This window comes from Schistocerca piceifrons, chromosome 10 (genome assembly GCF_021461385.2).
Source record: "Schistocerca piceifrons isolate TAMUIC-IGC-003096 chromosome 10, iqSchPice1.1, whole genome shotgun sequence".
Classification (NCBI taxonomy): domain Eukaryota; kingdom Metazoa; phylum Arthropoda; class Insecta; order Orthoptera; family Acrididae; genus Schistocerca; species Schistocerca piceifrons.
Genome location: NC_060147.1, coordinates 143,171,054 through 143,198,850, shown reverse-complemented (window position 1 = coordinate 143,198,850; position 27,797 = coordinate 143,171,054). Strand labels below are relative to the sequence as shown.

The following is a 27,797-nucleotide window of genomic DNA, read 5'->3' as shown; positions in this document are numbered from 1 at the left end:
GAAAAATCAAAGCAATTCGCAGGCGGGCTACTAGATTTATTGGTGGTAGGTTTGAATGACAAGCAAGTATTTCGCAGATGCTTCAGTAACTGAAAGGGGAATTCCTGGAGGGAAGCCGGCGTGGTTTTTGAGGGACACTATTGAGGAACTTTAGAGAACCAGCATTTGAAGCCGATTGTAAAACAATTTTTCTGCCGCTGACAAAAATTTTGCATAAGGACAATGAAGGTAAGGTATGAGAAATTAGGTCTCGTGTCCAAAAGAACACACACGGTGCATTCATGTAAGGAAGGGAACTGACTAGTATTGGTATGATCATGTGCCATATGGTGGCTTGTGGAATATGTACGTATGAAGAAGTAATTTTTATTCTTCTTTCCAAACTTGTAAGCCAAGAAAACACATACACCCTCTGTGAATGTAACTGTTCCATTTTACAAAAGGGTGTATGCGACCCGGGAGATCCGGGAAAAACCCGGGAATTTTCTAGAATTCCGGGAATTTTTCATTGTTTTAGTTATAAGTTAAATTTTTGAAACTTTGACTGGTAATAACGAATACTCTAACAAAGAATATTACTGTATCTCGCTACTGCAGAATAATACTGCAGCAATAAAACACGAACGAAAACAAAACTTAAGTTGCGAAGGAAATGCACCATAAACAACTGTTTACATTAGATTCTTTCGAGCAGTTGCGAGCGAGCTTATGCGCATATGCAGTTGAGTCGCGTATGAGTAGTACCTTCTCCCACTTCTGGCTACGTAAGTGTGGCAATAAGCTGTATAAGCAATAGCACCAAACAGCCAGACGCTATCCGAAAAAATTTTACTGGTGCGCCTAAGCTGCCAGATTCACGTATGCCCAACAGGCGCGGAACTAGGGGGCGGGGGAAAACTGGGGTATCTGCCCCGGGTGGCAGTTTTGGGGGGGCCAAATTCATATTATTGAGCAAAAAGACCTTGTTTCACAGAGCGCCAAGCATCCAGTGCACGTTGGTCTATAGGTTAGTCACACGATTTTGAACGCATCTCTGTTGGTTTTTGAACATTTTTGATCAAATCCTATATTGATTTCTGAATCAATCGTAAGTTGATTTTTGAATGCATGCATAGTGTATGTGATGTCTCTGCCTGGGGAATCCCAGTCGCACCTAGAAATAAACTTTCCTGCAAACAAAAGGGGACAGGTCTATGTGCAATACATGCTGTCGACTTCTTTGACATTGCAGTGCAATTTCGTACACACGTAAGGGTAAATGACAATCGCTGTTTATGTGGTTGACTGGGTTTGCAAATGATCAGTGTTCTCATCGTGAATTCCATAGATTCATACTACCAGAGTGGAAATAAATGACTAACAGGAATAACAGGCAACAAAGATTACGTATTGTCTTCTCTGTGATCCAAGAAACTGAAATTTTGTCTGAAAACTTTTGGCCTGACCACTACACTACTAAGGGCCAGTTGTACAGTCTCCAGCTAACAGCTGCTAAAGTTCTATTCTGGAGGTAGCGAGGAAAACGCGTTGTACGAACACGTAATAACGTCTAACCGGAGAATAAATGCGGGATAACTAAACTAGTGATTGTGGCAGGTTTTGTTAAGTTAACCAGAGAATAAATTTTGACACTGGCAGGAATAGTTACAGAATTAGTGATGACAAGATTGTTTGTTAGAATGAGGAAGGAGAATAAACAGGGACTCCCACAAACTGCGGAAGAATATGACGATTCCAAATTTATATAAAAATTTCGTACTACTACTTTTCGATCTCATGCTTCAGAAGCTAGAGAGTATGAATGAAATGTGAAACTATTTCCTAACATAAAACTTTTTGCTTGTAGTAGGCCTAATAGGCATTTGATATTGGTACTCCGTGAATTATATTCTGTCGTGTTATAAAAATGACCATTTGTGCCAAAACAGTCTTGTTTATTTGGTGTGTATAACAATTGATTGAATATTAGGCAGGCCTATTTCGTTTTATCTAGCAGACTGACAAAATACATGTAATCAAATCGAGAAGCCACACCAGTCTTGGGTACTATTAGTGTTAACAGCTTTTCTAGTATTAGACAATGACATTTCGTTTTTTCCGCGTAGCAAAACATTCATGAACTTTGATGAGGTAATAGATTCTTTCCTAGAAAGGAAAGCACACCATGTAAAGTTGTAGCAAGAGTAGAGAGAAAAAAATGCTAGTACTTAAGGATTGATGAAATGTGTACTGCCTTGCTTGTCTCCTGTCTTTACTGGTTTTGTGTATCCTTTATTTAATTTTATGTCACACAAAACAGCAAGTTATTAGCTAATAGGCAATAAAGAGTGCAAATTTCCTAAAGAATTCTTGTTCTTCCGGTTACAAATAATCCCACCCAGTATTAATTGTGAGTTGATTATTTTAAGAGGGGCAGGAGAGGCACCATTAGACATTTTAAATTTCCACAGGCCCGAATATAGTTTGATGGCACCCATTACAAAATATTACACATTTGAATTCCACAGAGTGAAATACAGAGACGTGCGATGGAAGAATGCTGTGTGGAGAGGTGTGGCACTGCACTTCAGCACACTTAAGACCAAATAACATGTCTTATGTTCCCTCAAACATATATGTTTTATGTATCAGACTCTTCAAAGTGGCTCTGAGCACTATGGGACTTAACAGCTGTGGTCATCAGTCCCCTAGAACTTAGAACTACTTAAACCTAACTAACCTAAGGACATCACACACATCCATGCCCGAGGCAGGATTCGAACCTGCGACTGTAGCAGTCGCGCGGTTCTGGACTGCGTGCCTAGAACCGCAAGACCACCGCGGATGGCCCAGACTCTTCAGAATGATGTGCGCTACAAAATGAAGATTTTTTGAAAAGCCGATTTTTTAAATTTTTGGCGTCCTACCTCAGACGCTCGAGGGAGGGGAGCGCCACTATCTAATACTGTCCCGATTCGGAAATATCATAGATCCGGACCTGATGCACAGAGCCATCTGAGTTGTTGTGGGGAGATGATAGTCTCCATGTGACCCATGTTTAAGTGATTTTGTTGTCTCCTCTTTGTTTATTGCTCCACGTCAAATGAAAACAAAACTGATTTCTGTGACCGGCAGCTATCAAGTGAATTACAATTCATTCACATAATTACGGAAGGCTAAAATATGTTATTAGTTTCAGACAGTCAAGCATTAATTGCCTTGCAGAACAATGAATTTTTTTTGTCGGTTTGTTAAAGGAATTTGACTTTTATTAATCTTTTCTGCTTTTATTTGAAACGAAGTGTTTAATTCCACACTACTGGCTAGTTTCACCTGTTCGCTGCATTTCAAGTTCACATTTTCATCTTCTAGCACTTATGGCATTATGCCATAATAAAGAACCAAACATGAGATAATACAGTACTGGTACTCCAAAAGAATTTACATCTGAATCTGGATATACGCATGTGCACTTTAAGCTGAATTATGCCTTTTAGTATGGTTCACAAAATTCCCATACTCTTGGAGTATCCACTAATGTCTTGTTTCTTTTATGACATAATATAAGATCTTTTAATGTTTTACACGTACGAACGTACGGCTTTCCTACGTCCTCGTAGCTGCACAAGCGTGGCGACGCCTGTCATCTGGCGCAACTGCTGAAACGAATCTATTTCAACAGACCGCGGGAAAATTTACCAAATGGTTGTTTGAAAAGCGTTATTTTCAAGTAAAGTAAATTTCCTTTTACACAAGATGAACTCTGTGCGGGAATGTCCGATGAATTTCTTAAATCACAGAGCGTTTGACTCTCATTCAAAAATCAAATCATTGAGGACGACCATTTAGAATATTTTCGCGCCCAGAATATCAGACATTTATGTCATTGTTACTGGCACATTTGTGTGATGTATCTTAAAATGTAACGTGCGCAAAAAAGATCAACGTTATGTGTGAAAGCTTAGCTTCTCTTGCAGCTTATTAATACAACATTATACGTGAAAGCTTTTCTTTTCTTGTAACAACGCTATGTATATTAATTTAAACCATTACCTTTTCCTATGTGTGTGTTCGCGCTGCTTAACAGTGATGTTGCTATTGGCTGACTACATCACGTGTCCTATGCTCCTAATATCCAATGTCATCGGCTGGCGAGATGGCTTGACACAAGCTACGACTGGCTTACAAAAGCGCATCGCAATCTCGATTTCAATCCTTCGGAAAGTAACATGCAGTTTTTGATAGAATTCGTATTTATTCTTTCATAATACAAAAATATGCAGTGTACATGTTGCTGCACATCAACATCTTTCCAAAACGTGTTTTTTCCCCTGAGTTACGTTTTATAAAGTGCCGGGAAGTTCTACGCTGGTGTATAAAACCACAACCATTGAAAGTAATGATCAGTTTTACAGTTCCGAGGAAAGATATACTGTTACTTAACACAGAAAAAGTGTATTTTCATCCGGGAGAAAGTATATTTTCATCCGGGAGAAAGTGCGTTTTTAACCGGGAAATCCGGGACAAATCCAGGAATTTTTTTTCCTCGTCCACGTATACACCCTGTACAAGTAAAACACATTAGCAGGTACAACAGGTGATGTCAGTTGATCAAGATAGGGGTTAGATGTCTGCTGGATGTCTTAATTTCACAATGAGATACTGCGAATATGTTTAATATTCTCTATACCTTTCAGCTTGTGCTTGTTTTACATTTAATTGTAGCTTTTGCATTTTATTGTTTCCATGTTTTTTAGCATTGTTGACAGCTTGCAACAGTGAAAAATCCAGTGTGATCAAATTCTAAACACAATAGTGAGTAACTATGGTGGAGATAATGACTACTTATGTTGCATCACTGAATTACATAATAATTTAGTAATGTAATAACTATGGTAATCATTCACACCACAGTCTAATATAACAGCCATGACACTCCGCCTCATTTTAGTTACCCCCAACGATAGCAGCAACCCAAGCAGTGAGCAAGTGACACTGTGGTATAGGAAATCAGACGAATGCTTATGTTGTTGTGGTCTTCAGTCCTGAGACTGGTTTGATGCAGCTCTCCATGCTGCTCTATCCTGTGCAAGCTTCTTCATCTCGCAGTACCTGCTGCAGCCTACATCCTTCTGAATCTGCTTAGTGTATTCATCTCTTGGTCTCCCTCTACGATTTTTACCCTCCACGCTGCCCTCCAGTACTAAATTAGTGATCCCTTGATGCCTCAGAACATGTCCTACCAACCAGTCCCTTCTTCTGGTCAAGTTGTGCCACAAACTCCTCTTCTCCCCAATTCTATTCAATACCTCCTCATTAGTTATGTGATCTACCCATCTAATCTTCAGCATTCTTCTGTAGCACCACATTTCGAAAGCTTCTATTCTTTTCTTGTCTAAACTATTTATCGTCCATGTTTCACTTCCATACATGGCTACACTCCATACAAATACTTTCAGAAACGACTTCCTGGCACTTAAATCTATACTCAATGTTAACAAATTTCTCTTCTTCAGAAACGCTTCCCTTGCCATTGCCAGTTTACATTTTATATCCTCTCTACTTCGACCATCATCAGTTATTTTGCTCCCCAAATAGCAAAACTCCTTTGCTACTTTAAGTGTCTTCTTTCCTAATCTAATTGCCTCAGCATCACCCGACTTAATATGACTACATTCCATTATCCTTGTTTTGCTTTTGTTGATGTTCATCTTATATCCTCCTTTCAAGACATTGTCCATACCGTTCAACTGCTCTTCCAAGTCCTTTGCTGTCTCTGACAGAATTACAATGTCATCGGCGAACCTCAAAGTTTTTATTTCTTCTCCATGGATTTTAATACCTACTCCAAATTTTTCTTTTGTTTCCTTTACTGCTTGCTCAATATACAGATTGAATAACATCGGGGATAGGCTACAACCCTGTCTCACTCCCTTCCCAACCTCTGCTTCCCGTTCATGCCCCTCGACTCTTATAACTGCCATCTGGTTTCTGCACAAATTGTAAATAGCCTTTCGCTCCCTGTATTTTACCCCTGCCACCTTTAGAATTTGAAAGAGAGTATTCCAGTCAACATTGTCAAAACCTTTCTCTAAGTCTACAAATGCTATAAATGTAGGTTTGCCTTTCCTTAATCTTTCTTCTAAGATAAGTTATAGGGTCAGTATTGCCTCACGTGTTCCAACATTTCTACGGCATCCAAACTGATCTTCCCTAAGGTCGGCTTCTACCAGTTTTTCCATTTGTCTGTAAAGAATTCGCATTAGTATTTTGCAGCTGTGACTTATTAAACTGATAGTTCGATAATTTTCACATCTGATGAATGCTTATACTAATGTTTATATTGATTTGTAACATAGTTTTTACAATAGGGAGTGTATGTAGTGACATAAAAATTGACAACAACAAAGAAATTGCACTACATTTGTGATTATTTAGTTTCACATAATGACCCTGGGAGGTGCAGAACGGTGCATTACGGGACAATTTATTTATGATTCTCTTGTAACTTACAGACATTTAAGGCATTCAGTTATGCTGTTTCCCTTTAATAACAAAAAACTGCTAGTAAACACCAACAGATACCAACAGAAATATATGCTTCTCATGCATGAAACATGTTTATATTCTCTTGCTCTGTGTGGAATAAACTGCAAATATGGACATATTGAAAAGAATTTCGTCACGAATGAGCTGTAGCTTACATCATTGAAACAGTGTGATTTGGTTGTTTTTACACATATTTCATAATAATCTCGTGGAATGCAAAAATATAACATCTATTCCATTAACATTGTAGAAAATAATTGCAAATAAACATCCTCATGACACATACGAGTGTCTGGTTTCTCACCACTTGGAGCACTAGTGTTGCTTTGTGTGTTAAACAGTATTAAGTGGCCACTGTACCGTGGCAGTTTTAGGTGGGATGTGTTTTGAACTGTGGTTGCATAAAATACTGGTAGAGTTCAGACTTGAACTATCACTGCTAACCACAGCAAACAATTGCGCTGTAGTCTTTACAGAAAGCTTCGTGTGTTCCAATTTATTTTTTGTTGTGGATTGTTTGTTTTCTTTTCTTATATTGAAATGAGTGGAGAGACTGATCCTGGTGCATAAAGGCATTCGAACGAGTCTCTCACCGCAACGAAAGGATTTGGCGATCCCTCCGACTGCTGACAGCCCGGTTGCAGTGGTGACACCAGTTGCCGTCAGATCGCCAAAGTTGTTCGCAGTTGTGCTCGCCCAGCACTCGGACGGGTGACCGTCCGGGCCTGCCGAGCACTGTCGGCAAGCGGGGTGCACTCGGCCCTCGTGAGGCCGTTTGAGGAGCCACTCGACTGAGAAGTAGCGACACCGGTCACAAAAAAAAAAACAACAGCAGACCGCGTGCCTCTCCATATCCGTATCTGCATCCGGTGACTCCGAAGGACTTATGATGAAGTTGCAACTGGTCAGTACTGCTGAACCTTTGAGTCATATTTGGACAGTGTTTTTTTATCCCTATGATTTTTATGTCAGTTCCATTTTTGTGGAAGCACAGAATACGTATGTAGGATGGCAGTCCTTTGAAACAGAGGTGTGGCTTATTCCCCCACACTGCTCCTCTCCCCTCGGGCAGTCTTAAGTTCTCGTTTCTTTATGGTCGCGGCTGACTGCCACGATATACTGTCTGTGTAATGACAACTTTTGCACCAGAGAGTGTCGTGACTGTATTTATTAGACTGTGATTCACACCCTCGTACATGGACATTACAATACTACTTGCAATACAATCGATATAACTATTTACACAGACAGTACTCAGCAGTTCCTAAACCAAATAACTTACTGCAATGGTGGAGGTAACATGCTCGTAATAAAACTTTGTACTCGAGTGCCAAAATATTTTATAATGAAGGGCTTTGAAAATAGTTAGAAAAAGAAGTTATCTGTCTCCACTAGCGCAGACTACTACATCAAAGTTGTTATGACACAGAAAGTCTCAGCTTGACTAGTGCAGTTCTCATACACGAACAAGAAGTGTTTTACATAGTTTGTTTCTTTTTAACACATACTCTGCGTTTCAGTGCAGTTTAACTTTTGAAACAGTTAATTTCATAAATACTATGAGGGTCATTCAGTAATTAAAGAGGCAAATTGGTCTGGAGAAAAAAACCGTTAGTAGGGCAAGTTTGGTACTTTTGTGGCTTTTAGTTGACATCACTGGGATGAGCCCTGATCAGCTGATGTATCTAAATTGCTTTGTTTATAACCTCAAAAACACCTTTCAAGATGGTGAGTCTGCTTGAAGTGTCCACATTAGTTGAACAACATTCTGTTATTCATTTTTTACTTGCTGAAGGTGAGAAACTAGTGATCGTATACTGTAGAATGCATAAAGTTTATGGTGATGGTTGTATGAATTGTGCAAACTTTTACAAGTGGGTAGAGCAGTTCAAAAACAGTCGCGACTCAGTGAGTGACGAACACTATTCTGTCCGACCAGTTGCTGTTTCAACTTCCTCACTAGAAAGTTGAATTGATGACATTATCTGTAACAAGCTGACGTATGGCAAAACGTGCGAGATGGGTCCCAAAGGAGTTGACACGGCTACACAAGGAAACAAGGTTGAGAGTGTGCACAGACCTAAAGGAACGTTATGAAAGAAAAGGTGAGCACTTCCTCAACAAAATTTTAACTTGTGATGAAACTTCGCTTCACTATTCTGAATCACAATGAAAAAAACGAAACATGGAGTGGAAGCACACCAACTCACCTGTCAAGGAAAAATTCAAAACCCAAGCATCAGCAGGAAAAGTCATGTTGACTGTGTTTTGGGATGCTGAAGGTCCAGTTTTTTGTGATTATCTTGAAGAACAGTGTACAATGAAAAGCAAATACTAATTAGATTTGCTTTTAAACAAGGTGAAGCCAGCCATGAGAGAGAGAGAGAGAGAGAGATGTCGTGGATCTCAGAGGAGAGGTGTGATTCTCCAGCGAGGCAACGCACATCCTCATATTGCTCAAGTAACCCGTGAAGCCGTTGACAAAATGGGCTGGGAAGTAGTGCCTCATTCCCTTTACAGTCCTGATTTAGCACGTAGTGATTTCCATTTATCTGGTGCACTGTAGGAGGCGTTACGTGGGAAAAGGTCCCGGGATAACGAGGACATGAAAAAGATTGTGGGTAATTGGTTCAAACATCAAGGTAAAGAGCTCTTTGCAGCTGGAATAAAAAAGCTTGTAGCCCATTGGAACAAGTGCATAAATGTTCAAGAGGATTATGTTGAAAAGTAGAAAAAGTATTGTCTTGTAAAAATAAACGTTTCTTTCTCCAGATCAATTTATCTCTTTAGTTATTGAACGACCTTCATATTTTCTGCAAATACTAAAGTGCGTAGACAGAAATGATAACATTTATGCAAATAGTTTCTTATGCTGTTAACAGTTGACATTAGTGGTTACAGTCTAAGAACAGTAGTGCATACTTTGAAATATTCCAGCTTGTATTATAAACTGAAATTAATAAATTCACAACTGTCTTATATGCTGCACTTTTGAGTTTCGCAGATCAGTACCTTTAAGTGTAGGCTACTGTCTTCACACAACTGTCTCATTACACTTTCCATGAGCAAAACTGATGAAAAGTTGCCCCGTGTTTGTGACTTTTTGAACACAGCCTGTCAAACGACTGTGTGAATCCTAGCAAGACTCTCAGTATTGAGAAAACCACTACACGTGACACAGACAGTGACTCTCAGTGGGCCCAGTCGAGCCCCAAAGTGTCGACTGATGACGGTGAGAAACGACGTGTGGTGATTGTGAGAAAAATTTTGAAACATAATTTTTTTGGTCAGTTCGTTATCAACACTGAAATTTTGGCACTCAGGTGCGTCCCTGAGTCGAGGAGTAAAATTCCAACGGCACACCTCAGAGACAACTCATCCGGACGTGGTGAGGAGAATGGGGGTCAAAAGTGAAAACTGTGCCAGTTGCACTTTTTGACTAAAGTGGTGCAGTTGAAAAGCATTTGTAACACGAGGACAGAGAGCCGATACTTCCTACCATACAGATGTGCTCGCGAAGTTAAGGAAAAGGGTCATCTGAATACGAGAAGATATCCCCAATACCCACCAGTTCCGTGGCAGCAACCATTCCCAGTCGTGCCTGGGCGCAACTCGGCCTGCAGTGCTGCCTATCACCCTGCTCTGGCAGACATTTCCCATTTTCCCATTCCTGGAAATTGGGGCATGCCTGAATGGAGACTGTTTAGCTTACTGGAAACTATTGCACCTAATTGTGGAGTGGGTGTTTGTACTGTTTCAGATTTGGCCAAGTTGATATGTAAATTTCTAGAGAACAAACAATCCTCATAAAAACACTGAAAACATCCAACTTTGAAATATTAGGCAGAACTCTTTACCTTTGCTTCACGGTCAATGTTTACATATGTCATAAGAATTGGGTATTGGTGGCAAATTTGTTTAGCAACTATACAGGCTACATTGTTGTTGTGGCCTTCTGTCCAGAGACTGGTTTGATGCAGCTCTCCATGGTACTCTATCCCATGCAAGCTTCTTCATCTCCCAGTACCTACTGCACCCTACATCCTTCTGAATCTGCTTAGAGTATTCATCTCTCGGTCTTCATCTACCATTTTCACCCTCCACACTGTCCTCTAATAATAAATTGTGATCCCTTGATGCCTCAGAACATGTCCTACCAACTGATCTCTTCTTCTAGTAAAGTTGTGCCACAAATTCCTCTTCTCCCCAATTCTATCTATTCAGTACCTCCTCATTAGTTATGTGATCTACCCATCTAATCTTCAGCATTCTTCTGTAGCTTCACATTTTGAAAGCTTCTATTCTCTTCTTGTCTAAACTATTTATTATCCATGTTTCACTTCCATACATGCCTACACTCCATACAAATACTTTCTGAAAAGATTTCCTGATACTTAAATCTATGCTCGATGTTAATAAACTTTTCTTCTTCAGAAATGCTTTCCTTGCCATTGCCAGTTTACATTTTACATCTTCTCTACTTCAACCATCATTGCAGTTATTTTGCTCCCCAAATAGGAGAATTCATCTACTACTTTAAGTGTCTCATTTCCTAAGCATTACCTTATTTAATTCGACTACATTCCATTATCCTCGTTTTGCTTTTGTTGATGTTCATCTTATATCCTCCTTTCAAGACACTATCCATTCCGTTAAACTGCTCTTCCAAGTCCTTTGCTGTCTGACAGAATTACAATGTCATCGGCGAACCCAAAGTTTTTATTTCTTCTCCATGGATTTTAATACCTATTCTGAATTTTTCTTTTGTTTCCTTCACTGCTTGCTCAATGTACAGATTGAATAACAACAGGGATAGGCTACAGCCCTGTCTCACTCCCTTCCCAACCACTGCTTCCCTTTCATGCCCTTCGATTCTTATAACTGCCATCTGGTTTCTGTACAAATTGTAAACAGCCTTTTGCTCCCTGTATTTTACCCCTGCCACCTTCAGAATTTGAAAGGGAGTATTCCAGTCAACACTGTCAAAAGCCTTCTCTAAGTCTACAAATGCTAGAAACATAGGTTTGCCTTTCCTTAATCTATCTTCTAAGATAAGTCGTAGGGTCAGTATTGCCTCGCATGTTCCAACATTTCTATGGCATCCAAACTGATCTTCCCCAACGTCGGCTTCTACCAGTTTTTCCACTCTTCTGTAAAGAATTCGTGTTAGTGTTTTACAGCCGTGGCTTATTAAACTGATAGTTCAGTAATTTTCACATCTGTCAACACCTGCTTTCTTTGGGATTGGAATTATTATATTCTTTTGAAGTCTGAGGGTATTTCACCTGTCTCATACATCTTGCTCACTAGATGGTAGAGTTTTGTTAGGTCCGGCTCTCCCAAGGCTGTCAGAAGTTCTAATGGAATGTTGTCTACTCCGAGGGCCTTGTTTCGACTCAGGTCTTTCATTGCTCTATCAAACTCTTCACGCAGTATCATATCTCCCATTTCATCTTTATCTACATCCTCTTCCATTTCCATAATATTGTCCTCAAGAACATCGCCCTTGTATAGACCCTCTATATACTCGTTCCACCTTTCTGCTTTCCCTTTCTACCGTATCTTCCTTCGCCGTCGGCGTTGTCGTGGTTACCGTGAGACACCGTTATACCAAGAGGAAAGGCGCGTCGATCTTAGAGCATGAGATATGATGACCTTAAGCCATTGACAACACACAACGGTCACGGTAGCACCTGATTCCAGAATAGTTGCAGTAGTTAAGATGTACGAACTATCCCCTGTTGACCAGGTCCCCAAAACTTAACTCGTAACGAGATCCCATCAAAGCAAATTGTCATAACGATCGTCTATAAAGGCTTCGAACAATGAGAAGAAATGTTACGGGTTATGGAATAATAACAGATACGACCAAACTGTCTTGTCTCTTCTGCTTTATTTAACATAACTTCGTTCACAGTTTCATTTCGCATTCACCACTCATTCACCGAAACCCTTTGATGAACAGTTTTGGTTGCTTAACACCAACAGTCAATGATAATGATACAGCTTTTCTCCTTTTTATTAATTGAAGCCCTCTCTCCGCGATATAATTTAAAATAAAAAACGGTCTCAATACCACGTCCCTCGTGAGATGCGAATAGACTTATCCCAGAATTGACCGCCCTGTAGGTGTACTCAGTTTAATGACCACACTTCACAGTCCGCTATTTCGCGTAACTGAATGTCCATTTGTTAGTCTGATTATACACTGTAGCTATTTAAAATTCGCCCCTATATTTTTCACAACGCACAATTAGCACATCGTTACTTATTTTCTTTTTTTTTCTTCTAAGAGTAAATGAAAAAAAAAAAAGACGCCGTATCATCGGCTTAGTCGATATAAAGCAAAACACCTTAATATGCCCAATTTTACCTCTTCTTATAGGATTGGCTACCTTACTCATTAATTTATTACATATTATTTCCAATAACGCTAAACAGGTATCGCCGTTATATTTTAATTGTATTCAAAAGCATGTTACTACTATTATGACCGACCAAATCGTAACAAATCGCGCGGCGTGCGTTTTTAACGATAACTTTACGCTATTCAAGTTCCGTTACAGCTGTCTTGACTCGTAATGTTACACGGCCCCCCAGACTGTGATGTCTTGAAGAGGGTTCCAGACAGAACAGGCTTATTTTTTTTTTTTTTTTTTTTGTGTACTGTGACAGGAGAGGGTATTTGTTTCGGCGAATACACTCACTTTCAGATTCACTCAACAAGTCAGTACATACATTCTACAATATTTAAGTTGAGTTAATGGGCCTAGACAAAATGCCCTTAACTAAATTCCACATTTGTTTATAGGTTGTCTTAGAAACACTTCGCACTAATCACTTCATATTCACACCACATTTTTTTTTCTTGGATGAAGCCCTCAGTTCTTCAACCGACTGTGCAAGGCAGGGATCACAGCCGGGTTCGACGATTGGCATCCTAGGCCAAAACCCTTATCAGGCCACTTGTTTAACCAGAGAGGATTTGGTCCTTTTCTTTTCCTCTTAATTCCACTTTTAAATCATCCATCCTCGCTGTTCGGTGAGAGGATAAATTGTATTTCAGCGTCGACATTGTTGCTGATACCAAGAAGGTATCTCATGGAAATCGTCGGTACATTCTTTAATTTTCTTTGTAAGTTAGTATAAGTACGTATTTATCCACTGGTGCTTTTATTTAGTCCACTGAGTGTAGTCTTGGTATCATTAAGTGTTTCTTGAATCTATATTTTGCTCATTATTGATAATACTTCTTCAGGTCTATGTGAGGAAACAAGCCTTTAATTACATCAGTATCACAATCTGCCAGGAGGTAGCTCCCTTCATGAGGTATTTTCATTATTTTATATGGACCTGTATATAAATATTGCCATTTCTTATTCAGTCTTTTCCTGGTTGATGCTTTTGGGTGATTTCTCAATAAAATTTCTTCCCCTACATCATATGAGACTACTTTCTTCGCATTTTTATCAAACGGGTTTTTCTCAATTGTGCTTGATGCTTCAGGTTTTCGTAGACCTTCTTCACCATATCTTCTTTCTTGGTAATCTTTTGTTCTATCGCAGGTAATTTCTTCATCCATTCTGTCACAATACTTTCACCAAATACTATTTGGTTAGGTGCATAACCTGTCGATAAGTGTGGTAAGTCATTATACACTTTCTCAAATTCATAAATCCAATCGATCCATTTATAATGTTGTTTGGGTATGTACGTCCGTAAAAATCGGTTCAACTCTCGGAAGATTCTTTCAACCGGATTTCCACAAGGGTAAAATCTTGAGATGTAAATGTGCTGGATTCCTTGTTCTTTCATAGTGTCTCTCCATACTTTGCTTGTATAATAAGCAGCGTTGTCTGTCAAGATCATTATAGGTTTGCCAAGCTCAGTTATATAGTTGTTGATAAATTTGCGTAACATGGGTCGAACGTGGAGATTTTTCAAAGGATATAATTTCACATATTTTGAAAAGAGATCATAGAAAGCCAATACATATTTGAACCGTCCACGTGTCACGGGACATGGCCCACAGACATCACATGACACCAACATTAAAGGTTGTTGTGGGATGATAGGATGTAATTCTATCTTCCGACATTAGTTTATGGGTTTCACCTTCTGACATATTTTGCACTTCTTAATAATATTTGTAGCTATACGTCCCAAATTTGGATGATAGCAGTATTGTGCTATTTTGGCTGTACATTTAGCGGAACCAAAATTACCCCAATTCAAGTGAGTGTACCGTACTAGTGATTCTAAATATTTATTTGGAACACAAACTTTCCAAACATCTTCTTCATCCTTCCTCCGATACAATACTCCGGATTTTAATTGATACTGTTCTTGAGAGTGACTTAGCGTTTTGCTTTCAACAGCATGCCTAATGGCTTTCCACAACTTATCAACTTCTTGCAGTTGTGGAAGACTTCGAGATAGCTGTGAAATCTGCCTCTCACAATATTGCCTTGATAAATTCATGACTTTAAAGTCAATAGTCCGTTCTTCACACTCGTCGTCATTCTTTCTTTTCGGTAGTCTTGAAAGAGCATCGGCTATGATGTTGTCTTTCCCTCTGATGTATTTGAGCGTAATATCATATTCTTGCAGTAGCAAGGCCCACCGGGTTAAACGTGAATGGAACATCCTTCCTGTTAAAATAAAAGATAAAGCTTTGTGGTCGCAGAATACAATGATCTTCTTTCCATATACAAAATAGCGAAACTTTCTAAGGGACCAGACCACGGCCAGTACTTCCAATTCAGTAGTACAATATGCACGTTCACAGGTAGAGAGTGTTCTGCTTGCAAACCCAATTATCTTGATGGTACTGATATCTTCTGGATTGTCCATCTGGAAAAGAGTGGCACCCAATCCTGTTTCAGAAGCATCCGCAGCAATATAAAAATCTTGATCAAGTCTCGGATGATGTAACAGTGGAGCATTAGTCAAAGCATTGCGGATGTTATCAAAAGCTTGTGTGCATTCGGAATTCCACTCCCACATGACATTTTTTCTTAACAGCCGTAACAAACAGTCTTGGCTTCCTAACTGATTGGGTAAAAATCATCGAAAAAGTGAAACTAAGCCGATAAATGACTTTAATTCCGTCCTATTCTTTGGATAAGCACGTCTGTTAATCGCATCCATCTTTTTAGGATTTGGTTTTATCCCTTCAGGAGTGATTATATGTCCAAGAAATTTCAATTGGTTATGAGCAAACTTGGATTTGCTCAAATTTACAGTAACTCCGTATTCCAAAAATTTCGCAAAAACTCTTCTTAACAAATCCAAATGTTCCTCCCAAGTTTCAGAAGCAATTAGCAAATCATCCACATATAAAGTAACTTCATTCAAAAGGTCTCTGCCCAGTACGGTATCTAATGCCGATATAAAAACACCACCGCTTACTTTCAACCCAAATGGCATGACAGTAAACTGGTAACTTCGGCCCAGAAAAACGAATGCAGTATATTTTCTAGATTCTTTCGATATTCTAGTTTGCCAATATGAACTACGCATATCCAAAGAGGTTAAGAAGCGGGCACCATAAAACTTTTGTACTAACTGTTCTAGGTCCTCCGGTCGCGTTTGTACAGGTATAATGATCTTATTGATCTCTCTGGCATCCAACACCAATCTGATGTCACCATTGGGTTTAATTATCGCCACAAGAAGGTTACAATATTCAGAATCTGAGGGCTCAATAATCCCCCTTTCTAACATTTTATTGATTTCCTTTCTGACTACTTCTTTCTATGTCCATGGGATAGAATAGGAAGTACGACAAAAGGGTTTATGTGCATACGACTTTATATGGCATTCAAAGTCTTTTATTATACCCGGACGTTTACTAAAAATTGACTGATATGCTTCCAACAAGTAGTACAGTTTATCCCTTTGGATAACAGATAAATATTCTGATTCTAACACCTTTTCCTGCAATGACATTTTATCCATCATTTCTTCAGAACATTCAATAAGGCATATATCATACACATTTTCATCATCAATACTGACATATTTTACCATTAGATTCATACACAATTGATTTGGAATTACTCGGCCCTTTCTCAGGCTGGTTGTCAAAACATTACCATTGGAATTAAATATACATTCACCTTTCTCTAAATTAATGATTGCACCGGTTTCACATAAAAAATCCAAACCCCAGATACATGGTACTGTCATTTTAGGAACAACCAGGAATGTACTTTCTATTTGAGCCCCCTGTATTGTAACGTCAACACGTACCTGTTTCACAACTTTTTGCATTTTTGCGCTCAACGCGCCAGACACGGTACATCCTGAGATAGGAAAAGTGGGCATTTTTACCCCTCGGCTTATCTGTTTTAAACAGTCCAACGTCATGACACTAATAGTTGCTCCAGTATCAATTAATATTTCAACATCAACATTATTTATACTTGTTGGAATTATTGCCTGTAAAATTTGTCCACATTTATTAGAAACTTCAGGTTTTTCTTCAATTAATTCATTCCTTATATCCTGATCATTATTGTACCTTAATACTCTCAGTTCAAATTGATACCTGCCTTCCTTCTCCTTTCCAGTCATCCTAGGAAGGCATTTGGTGACTGGTATTAGTTTAATCTATCTCGTTGAGTCATCGGTGGGGGTTCATGAACTCCCACAATCCGTACAGTATGATCCGAGTTATGGTATTCACCCCGTCACACATTGGAGGCTCCTTCGCCCATTGGTATAACTCCTTGTGCTGGATGAGGACTCGAGGCATTTGTTCCATCCTGCCGATGAACATTATGCTTCGAATTATCTTCCCAAGGTCGAATGCAATTGGGTTCATCACTTGGGTACCTGTTACTCTTATTAATATCACTACTATGCACATTCGCGTCACCATATCGAGGTTTACCTCTAGCACAGTAAGTATCTCTTCTATATTTATTATAATCATTGTTTTTATTGCAACCATAGGATGAAGATTGTCCACGCGCCTGTGATGCGGGTTTGACCTGGTTTTCGGTATTATTATTATTATCATACGTTAAATTATTATTATAATTATTCGTATTACTATGAGTGTGAGTCGACATTTGATTACTACTCATTTGTCCTGCGTCTTCCATAATCATATCTATAGAGTCAATCACCGACAAGAATTGTTCTACATCGTGGTCAGGAACATTTATTAACTTTTCACGTATATTTATGGGCAACCTTCCCTTCAAAATTCTGATCACTTCCTTGTGAGAAATTGGATCATTCCAATAACGTGTCTTATTTATGTACTTTTCAAAATATTGCCTTAAAGTACTCCTTTTACTGTTAAAATACTCAGGTTGGTAAACCTCTTTTCTTAATTTCTCATGTTTACTCGACGACCAGTATTTAGTCAAAAAAAGTTGTTCAAACTCAGCGCAAGTATGGCAACTTTCACTTACTTCGGCGGCCCATAATGCGGCTTCTCCGGTAATTTTGGATACTATAAATTGAAGTCGGTCATGTTCTGACCAGCTACGCGGAAATATTCTTTTGAAATTATTGATAAAGATTTTCGGATGCAGGTTGTTCTTTTCAGTGGAGAATGTTGGGAATTGTCTACTTTTAAAAATGCTGTTCTCCACCTTTAAAGAAGATAAATATCCTCGCTGACCAAAAGAATCATCATCTTTACCAACCGAATCATCAACTTCCCAATGCAAATTTTCACCACAATTGTACTTCGTATTATCACATGTTCGGTTGTTTTTCGACCTATTCTCCGAACGTTCGTCCTCTGTCAACAAATTTTGTGATGACTTTCGTTCTAACTCTGCCAATTTATGATTGGTTTCCTTTTGCCATTTAGGTAACTCATCAACTATTTTGTCTTTTATTTTCTGAAATTCGCTAGTGAAGAGTTTAATTAATTCATCATTTCTACTTAGGTGCTCATTGATATTTTCATTTGGCTGGGATCCAATAGTAGTCTTAACCTTGTCTACAATTTCATTTCCTTTTATTTCTATCCATTCAGATAGGTCTTCGTCAAGTCTTTTAGTTTGATCTACTAAATACTTGTCAATCCCCTTACGAGCATCAGACTCAAACTCGACTATTTGTTTGGAAAGCTCTTCTATCTGTGCACTAGCATTGAAACAGCTGCTTTCACACTTAACCATCCTATTGGACAGGCCATCATAACTCTTCGAAACTACCTCATATTTCTTTTCTACGTCATGAAGTTTTCCCATTAAATTATTATATTGCCTTTCTAAGGTGTTAGAAAACTCTACATCTAGTTCTGTGTTTCAATTCTTTCACATTTAATTGAGTCTCCCAGTCCGCCTTTAATTCTTTCTTAGTATTTTCCAGTTTATAATCAAAGGTGTTCAGTTTGCTTTCCAAAGAATCCATTTTAACTTCTAATGAACCAAATTTGGCCTCAAATTTTTCATTTAACTTTTGATTGTCCTCTTTTAATTGCTTATTATCTTTTTCTAGTGAACCAAGTCTTCCATTCATTACACCCATTTGAGTATTTATTGATGCCAGCATATCAAACATTTTTTGATTAATATTTCCATTTTGAGGATAAACTTGCTGATCTACTCCCGAAACCTCAAGATCTTTATGTTCTCCCACGCTGCTTACCTTACTTATCATTGTATTTGAATCTCCTAACAGCTCTAAATCAATAACTGTATTATTATCTGTACATGTCTCCTGTCCCACATTGAGCTCATGGGATGCATCATCCCTTTCCTCTTCACTTTCCTCTCTCTCTCTCTACTCATTACTCTACTCAACTGCACATTATCATGTATTCTTTTCGTTCATTTTGACATGATTATTCACTACCAAGACATACACTTATTTTCACTATGTATTTATATATATATTTATCTACCGAAATCACAAGTCTCAACTTCCCTTTTTTTTAAATAATTATACAGTTATTTTAATCATACCTGGTAGTATCGCTCACTTTTAGCGATTATTGAAGAATACCTCATTCATTGGACAGACTCACTGGCTGCTACAATATTTTCCAACTCTAGGGTTCGTGAATCCGGATGACACTCGACTCGATGCAGCAATCCTCCTCGATCGAGCCCCACGTTGGGCGCCACTTCTACCGTATCTTCCTTCACCGTCGGCGTTGTCGTGGTTACCGTGAGACACCGTTATACCAAGAGGAAAGGCGCGTCGATCTTAGAGCATGAGATATGATGACCTTAAGCCATTGACAACACACAACGGTCACGGTAGCACCTGATTCCAGAATAGTTGCAGTAGTTAAGATGTACGAACTATCCCCTGTTGACCAGGTCCCCAAAACTTAACTCGTAACGAGATCCCTTCAAAGCAAATTGTCATAACGATCGTCTATAAAGGCTTCGAACAATGAGAAGAAATGTTACGGGTTATGGAATAATAACAGATACGACCAAACTGTCTTGTCTCTTCTGCTTTATTTAACATAACTTCGTTCACAGTTTCATTTCGCATTCACCACTCATTCACCGAAACCCTTTGATGAACAGTTTTGGTTGCTTAACACCAACAGTCAATGATTATGATACAGCTTTTCTCCTTTTTATTAATTGAAGCCCTCTCTCCGCGATATAATTTAAAATAAAAAACGGTCTCAATACCACGTCCCTCGTGAGATGCGAATAGACTTATCCCGGAATTGACCGCCCTGTAGGTGTACTCAGTTTAATGACCACACTTCACTGTCCGCTATTTCGCGTAACTGAATGTCCATTTGTTAGTCTGATTATACACTGTAGCTATTTAAAATTCGCCCCTATATTTTTCACAACGCACAATTAGCACTTCGTTACTTATTTTCTTTTTTTTTTCTTTTAAGAGTAAATGAAAAAAAAAAAAAAGACGCCGTATCATCGGCTTAGTCGATATAAAGCAAAACACCTTAATATGCCCAATTTTACCTCTTCTTATAGGATCGGCTACCTTACTCATTAATTTATTACATATTATTTCCAATAACGCTAAACAGGATCGCCGTTATATTTTAATTGTATTCAAAAGCATGTTACTACTATTATGACCGACCAAATCGTAACAAATCGCGCGGCATGCGTTTTTAACGACAACTTTACGCTATTCAAGTTCCGTTACAGCTGTCTTGAATCGTAATGTTACACCTTCTTTGCTTAGAACTGTGTTTCCATCTGAGCTCTTGATATTCATGCAAGTAGTTCTCTTTTCTCCAAAGAGCTCTTTACTTTTCCTGTAGGCAATATTTATCTTACCCATAGTGATATAGGCCTCCATATCCTTACATTTGTCCTGTGGCCATCCCCGCTTAGCCATATTGCACTTCATGTCAATCTCATTTTTTAGACATTTCTATTTGTTTTTGCCTGCTTCATTTAATGTGTTTTTATATTTTCTCCTTTTGTCAGTTAAATTCAATATTTCTTCTGTTACCCAAGGATTTCTACTAGCCCTCATCTTTTTACGTACTTGATCCTCTGCTGCCTTCACTATTTCATCTCACAAAGCTACCCATTCTTCTTCTACTGTATGTCTTTCTCCTGTTCTTGTCAATCATTCCCTAATGCTCTTTCTGAAACTCTCTACAACCTCTTGTTCTTTCTGTTTATCCAAGTCCCATCTCCTTAAATTCACACCTTTTTGCAGTTTCTTCAGGTTTAATCTGCAGTTCATAGCAAATAGATTGTGGTCAGAATCAACATCTGCCCCTGGAAATGTCTTACAATTTAAAACCTGGTTCCTAAAAATCTGTCTTACGATTATATAATCTATATTAGACCTTCCAATGTCTCCAGGCTTCTTCCGTGTATACAACCTTCTTTCACGATTATTATTTTTTATTCATTATTAAACCTGCTCCTATTTGATTTTGTAATTATAATCCTGTAATCGCCTACCCAGAAGTCGTGTTCCTTCTGCCACCGAACTTCACTAATTCCCACTATATCTAACTTTAACCTATCCATTTCCCTTTTAAAATTTTCTAACCTGCCTGCCCGATTAAGGGATCTGACATTCACGGCCCAATATGTAGAACGCCAGTTTTCTTTCTCCTAATAACGATGTTCTCCTGAGTAGTCCCTGCCTGGAGATCCAAATGGGGGTCTATTTTACCTCCGGAATATTTTACCCAAGAGGATGCATCATCATTTAATGATACAGTAAAGCTGCCTGCCCTCAGGAAAAATTAAAGGTATAGTTTCCCCTTGCTTTCAGCCGTTCGCAGTACCAGCACAGCAAGACCGTTTTGGTTAATGTTACAGGGCCAGATCAGTCAATCATCCAGACTGTTGCCCCTGCAACTACTGAAAAGGCTGCTGCCCCTCTTCAGGAACCACACGTTTGTCTGGCCTCTCAACAGATACCCCTCCGTTGTGGTTGCACCTACGGTACGGCCATCTGTATCGATGAGGGACGCAAGCCTCCCCACAGACAGAGGAGGGACAGGCCACGTATACAGCTACATTGCTGGCCCCTATTGCTGGGCAGTGTTTGCGGCAATATATTTCAGAGGCAGAAGTGTTTACGTGGGCCTCACTGTGGTCACAAAATAGATGGAAGTGAGCTAGTGGAAGCGAGTGCCACTCTCCTCATTGGCTGGTAGTTTTTTAAGGAAATGAACTGCCTCTGAAAATTTAACTTGGAAACTGATACTGGATGCATATATTTCACAGAAAGCTGAAACAGTATTTTGAATATGTTATTTGCAGGCAATTTGTCCAAGAATTGGTGAAACTGATATCAATATGAAAGACTATATACTAGATACAACCACATTGGTGATCACCCTTCAATTTTTGATCTGTTGTGATTAGTACAGAAATCTTGCTTCCCCACCCACTGGCTCACCAGTCTGAACAAAGTTACGCTGCCAGTGATAGTGAAGTTGAGTGGTTGTTTCATTCCATTTTATGTGCATCTTTATGTTGTTGCAAATAACTGGAAGCGTATTGTGATTAGTTTCACTGATGAATTAGCTGGTATCAGATAAGTTGAAAAAGGAAATTTATTAGAAACTGTTGTGGCTAATTGTGAAGTTGGTATTTCTACCATTTCAGAAGTGGTGAAGTCAAAATCTAATTACCAGAGGAAGCTGTGAACAATGCTCATATGGAAACACTGAAAACATCAGACTTTGAAAAAGTGGGTGAAGCTCTTTATCTTTGGTTCACCCGAGAATGAGAAAAAGGTGTGTCTGTGAATGGCCCGATACTGCAAAGATAAGCTAAAATGTTAGCTGAACTGTTTGGTGAGGAAGGAAAAGATTTGTCTTCTAGCTCTGGGTAGTTGGGCAGGTTTAAAAACAGGCATGGCATTCAGCAACAGAATGTGTGCGGGGAAAAGTTATCATCAGACCCAGACACAGTTATGTTTTCAAAACAACAAGAGTTTGAGATTACACCTGAGGTTACACTAAAGACCAAATTTACAATGCTCATGAAATAGGAGCCAGTTTTCAGATGTTGCCTACAGACTCCTTAGCTTCCTCAACAGAAACATCTGCCCCAGGACACTGAATGAAAATAGAATGGCAAAGTGTTCTTTTGGCAATAAATGCTTCTGTCACTTACAGACTGCCTCGGGAGTGTATTGGGAAATTGAAAAACTCTAAAACCTTTAAGGATGTTACCCAAAATGTACTACCAGTACTTCATAGAGGTCACAAAAGGTCTTGAATGTTTTTTGAACTCTTTACTGAATGGTGGAGTTTTGTCAGAACTACTGACAGCCTTGGAAGAGCCAGTCCTGACAAAACTCTACCATCTGGTGAGCAAGATGTATGAGACAGGCGAAATACCCTCAGACTTCAAGAAGAATATAATAATTCCAATCCCAAAGAAAGCAGGTGTTGACAGATGTGAAAATTATTGAACTATCAGTTTAATAAGTCACGGCTGCAAAATACTAATGTGAATTCTTTACAGACGAATGGAAAAACTGATAGAAGCCGGCCATGGGGAAGATCAGTTTGGATTCCGTAGAATTATTGGAACACATGAGGCAACACTGACTCTATGACTTATCTTAGAAGATAGATTAAGGAAAGGCAAACCTATGTTTCTAGCATTTGTAGACTTAGAGAAGGCTTTTGACAGTGTTGACTAGAATACTCTTTTTCAAGTTCTGAAGGTGGCAGGGGTAAAATACAGGGAGCAAAAGGCTATTTACAATTTGTACAGAAACCATATGGCAGTTATAAGAGTCGAGGGGCACGAACGGGAAGCAGTGGTTGGGAGGGAAGTGAGACAGGGTTGTAGCCTATCCCCGATATTCAATCTGTATATTGAGCAAGCAGTAAAGCAAATAAAAGAAAAATTTGGAGTAGGTATTAAAATCCCTGGAGAAGAAATAAAAACTTTGAGGACTGTCGATGACATTTTAATTTTGTCAGAGAAAGCAAAGGACTTGGAAGAGCAGTTGAACGGAATGGACAATGTCTTGAAAGGAGGATAGAAGACAGACAGCAACAAAAGCAAAACAAGTATAATGGAATGTAGTTGAATTAAGTCGGGTGATGTTGAGGGTATTAGATTAGGAAATGAGACACTTAAAGTAGTAAAGGAGTTTTGCTATTTGGGGAGCAAAATAACTGATGATGGTCGAAGTAGAGACGACATAAAATGTACAGTGACAATGGCAAGGTAAGCGTTTCTGAAGAAGAGAAATTTGTTAACATTGTGTATAGATTTTATTGTCGGGAAGTCATTTCTGAAAGTATTTGTATGGAGAGTAGCCATGTATGGAAGTGAAACATGGACGATAAATAGTTTGTACGAGAAGAGAATAGAAGCTTTCAAAATGTGGTGCTACAGAAGAATGCTGAATATTAGATGGGTAGATCACATAACTAATGAGGAGGTACTGAATAGAAATGGGGAGAAGAGGAGTTTGTGGCACAACTTGACTAGAAGAAGGGATCGGTTGGTAGGACATGTTCTGAGGCATCGAGGGATCACCAATTTAGTATTGGAGGGCATCGTGGAGGGTAAAAATCGTAGAGGGAGACCAAGAGATGAATACACTAAGCAGATTCAGAAGGATGTATGTTGCAGTAGATACTGGGAGATGAAGAAGCTTGCACTGGATAGAGTAGAATGGAGAGATGCATCAAACCAGTCTCAGGACTGAATACCACAACAATAACAACATACTGAATGGTTTAGTATCAGTTTGTACCAAAAGATGAAAAGTTTCAAACTGATTTGTTAACATCAAGTATAGATTTAAAGGTGAGGAAGTCGTTTCTAAAATTATTTGTATGGAGTGTAGCCATGTATGGAAGTGAAACATGGACGATAAATAGTTTAGACAAGTAGAGAACAGAAGCTTTCAAAATGTGGTGCTACAGAAGAATGCTGAACATTAGATGGGTAGATCACATAACTAATGAGGAGGTTTTGAATAGAATTTGGGAGAAGAGGAGTTTGTGGCACAACTTGACTAGAAGAAGAGATCAATTGGTAGGACATGTTCTGAGGCATCGAGGGATCACCAATTTAGTATTGGAGGGCAGCGTGGAGGGTAAAAATCGTAGAGGGAGACCAAGAGATGAATACACAAAGCAGATTCAGAAGGATGTAGGTTGCTGTAGTTACTGGGAGATGAAGAAGCTTGCACAGGATAGGGTAGCATGGAGAGCTGCATCAAACCAGTCTCACTACTGAAGACCACAACAACAACATGTGTTGCCAGTCTAATTCAGTTGATGCATCAGGGCATAATAGGACATTTAAATGGCGCTGGCATGGACTGCTTTTGCAAACTGTCTACTGACATGCAAAGCAACACACACAAATGATGAGCTGAAGGCAATAAACACGAAGCACGTAATTTACAGGTGCGCGCAATCCTGGAGGTAACTTGGAAACAGAAACTCTTCAAAGGTGCTGCAGAAATATGTATGATAGGCCTGAAGAAGACTTGACAGACGTAGTAAAAAGAATTCCTGGATGTGAAGTCACACGTATGTTCAAAGTGGACGATTTGCGAGAAGTCACGGATTGAGAAATTGTACAAATAGTACTGCAGTCAAATGCTGATGCGCTGGAAGAACCCGAAATAGACGATGTGGATGATAGAGTGACAGACAGTGATTGTTTTTGAGCACTAGAGGTAATCCTATATTAAGAATTTATCTTACAGAGGTGTACTGGGTATAGTATAAAACAAGAATTACAGTAAATGTGGTGCTGTTATCATAGGTTGCTATAACATCTGTTCAACAAGGCAGTGAGTCAACATCAGCTGGATTCCTTCTAATGAAATGCTGGTTTGACATCACTGCTCTAAAACATGTGTAGGGGAAAAAAATTACTGTGTTTTTTGAGTAAGTAATTCATAGGATGAAAATGCTAAGTACAGTATACTGTTTATTAATGTACTGCAATTAAACAAATGTGATTTTAACTTGTGTTTACATGTTAAAGTCTGAAGTGGATTTGCTAGACGAGTTAAATATGGTGCCTGGAAAACAGCTGTTACATTGTATGATTTAGTCAGCACAATCGTTATTCCTCTTCCGTTAGACAAAGTGTAAACAGCTTCAGTCTAATATTCTTCACTGTACGAAAAGCCACTCTGTCCATATTAGCTCCAAATTTTGAAATACAAGACGAAACCTGAGAGCCCAAGTACTTTTCAAAACTGGTCACATTTCATGGGAGTGAAAGTCGATTGCGGAACTGAAAAATGGCAGTCAGAAGCGGATTTTCAGAATCGGCTTAGAAGTATTTATGTGACCACCCAGAAGCAGTATTGGGAAATTGGTTTATGAAATTTGATTTTGGGAGCTCCATGGGGTGGCAGTGTTTAAATAAATGAGATAGGAAATGAGAACAAAATTGCAGTATCTCCTTGCAGTCACTGGCCATCGGCTAAATATGACGCTCTGACTGGTGCGGCGATTCTCTGCTCTGGCAAAGAGTATGAAACTGTGTTTCTGTGATCCAGACTTGTACAACTTGAAACAACTGAAATAACGAATTTGTATTTATTTACAAATTATGATTGTCAAAAATTCTTAAATATGTTTTACAAATAAATGTTTACATCGCTCAGTTGGCAAGCACAGTAGTGTGAGTGAAAATTCTGTATTCTAAGTCAGACTGAAAATCCTTGTAGAGCATGCAACCATTATAAATATAATTTTTGGAAAGAATTTAAAATGGCATGTGGTTGGTTAGTAACAGTCGCTGGTTTTCTGTGAATTGGTTTATTAAAGGTCATGATGTATTTTGTCTGTTTATAATAGGTCATCACATGATGGTTTCAACCTGAAATATGTCATGTCAATTAATTAAGAAGTTCAGAGAAAAATGGTGACTGCTTTTGTTCAACAATACACCTTTTTATTTGTTTCCAATAATTTCATGAAAACTCTGTCACACTACAGTGTAGGCAGCTACTCTTGGCCATGCAGTATGTGTAATTTTGCACTTTTGGAACAACCCCCTCCCCTCACCATCCCCTCCCCATATCCTCCCCTCCCCATATCCTCCCCTCCTCTCCCCTCCTCTCCTCAATGTGATGATTCTATTCCTGAGAATTGCAGTTTTGATATACCTTTGCTGTGTATATGAGATGTACTTAGTGTTTGTACCAATTTGATAGATTATTTGTAGCATATTATAAGTCCAAATGATGTCCACTCTACTCTGATGCAGGAAGCAGACAACCTCTTTGCCGAGTGCAAAGAGATCCGCACACTGACCATTTCTGACAACAGTTTCGATGTGGACGTGAGGTTCTTTGATGCCTTGGCGCGGGTGGCAGACCTACGAGTGCTGCACCTAGGTGTTTATCTTCCTCAGAAGACGTCATTTCCACTGAACTTGTTAGCTGATACCTGTCCCCATTTGTGTGACTTAAAACTGGGGAGCTGTGGCAATATTTGCTACCAGATTCGAGATGCCGAGTATTTTGTCAGTACCCACAGACACGTGCTCGAGCGCCTGAGTATCAGTTGGATGTCAGTCAAAGGAAGGTGAGTCTACAGTAGTGACACTCATCCTGTGTTGTCGCCTGTGCCGTATCTGTGCTTACCTTCCCTCAGTGTTGTTCACTTCAGGTGGATTCCTCTCGTACTTGGATCTGAGCTCGATACCTGACTCAACCTGATCACTTATTAGAACTTCCAGTTTAATAAGTAGGTGTAGAGCATTTTTATTAAATTGAAATATCACCAACTGGAATTGTGCTATTTTGTAATTGTTTATATAATAATTTATTACATTGTGATCCCTTAGATATATAGGTACATAAAAATATATGAATATGTT

The 27,797-nt window shown here is 39.0% G+C and overlaps 1 protein-coding gene across 1 annotated transcript in view; it reads left to right on the top strand.

Annotated features, from left to right (window-relative positions):
- The window catches only part of LOC124719003, a 98,258-nt gene that overhangs the window by 8,386 nt on the left and 62,075 nt on the right, over positions 1-27,797 (top strand). Inside the window, exon 4 of the mRNA XM_047244674.1 lies at positions 27,183-27,502. Coding sequence (XP_047100630.1) covers positions 27,486-27,502 — 17 coding nt within the window. The 5' untranslated portion in view covers positions 27,183-27,485. The remainder of the gene's footprint in view (positions 1-27,182; positions 27,503-27,797) is intronic.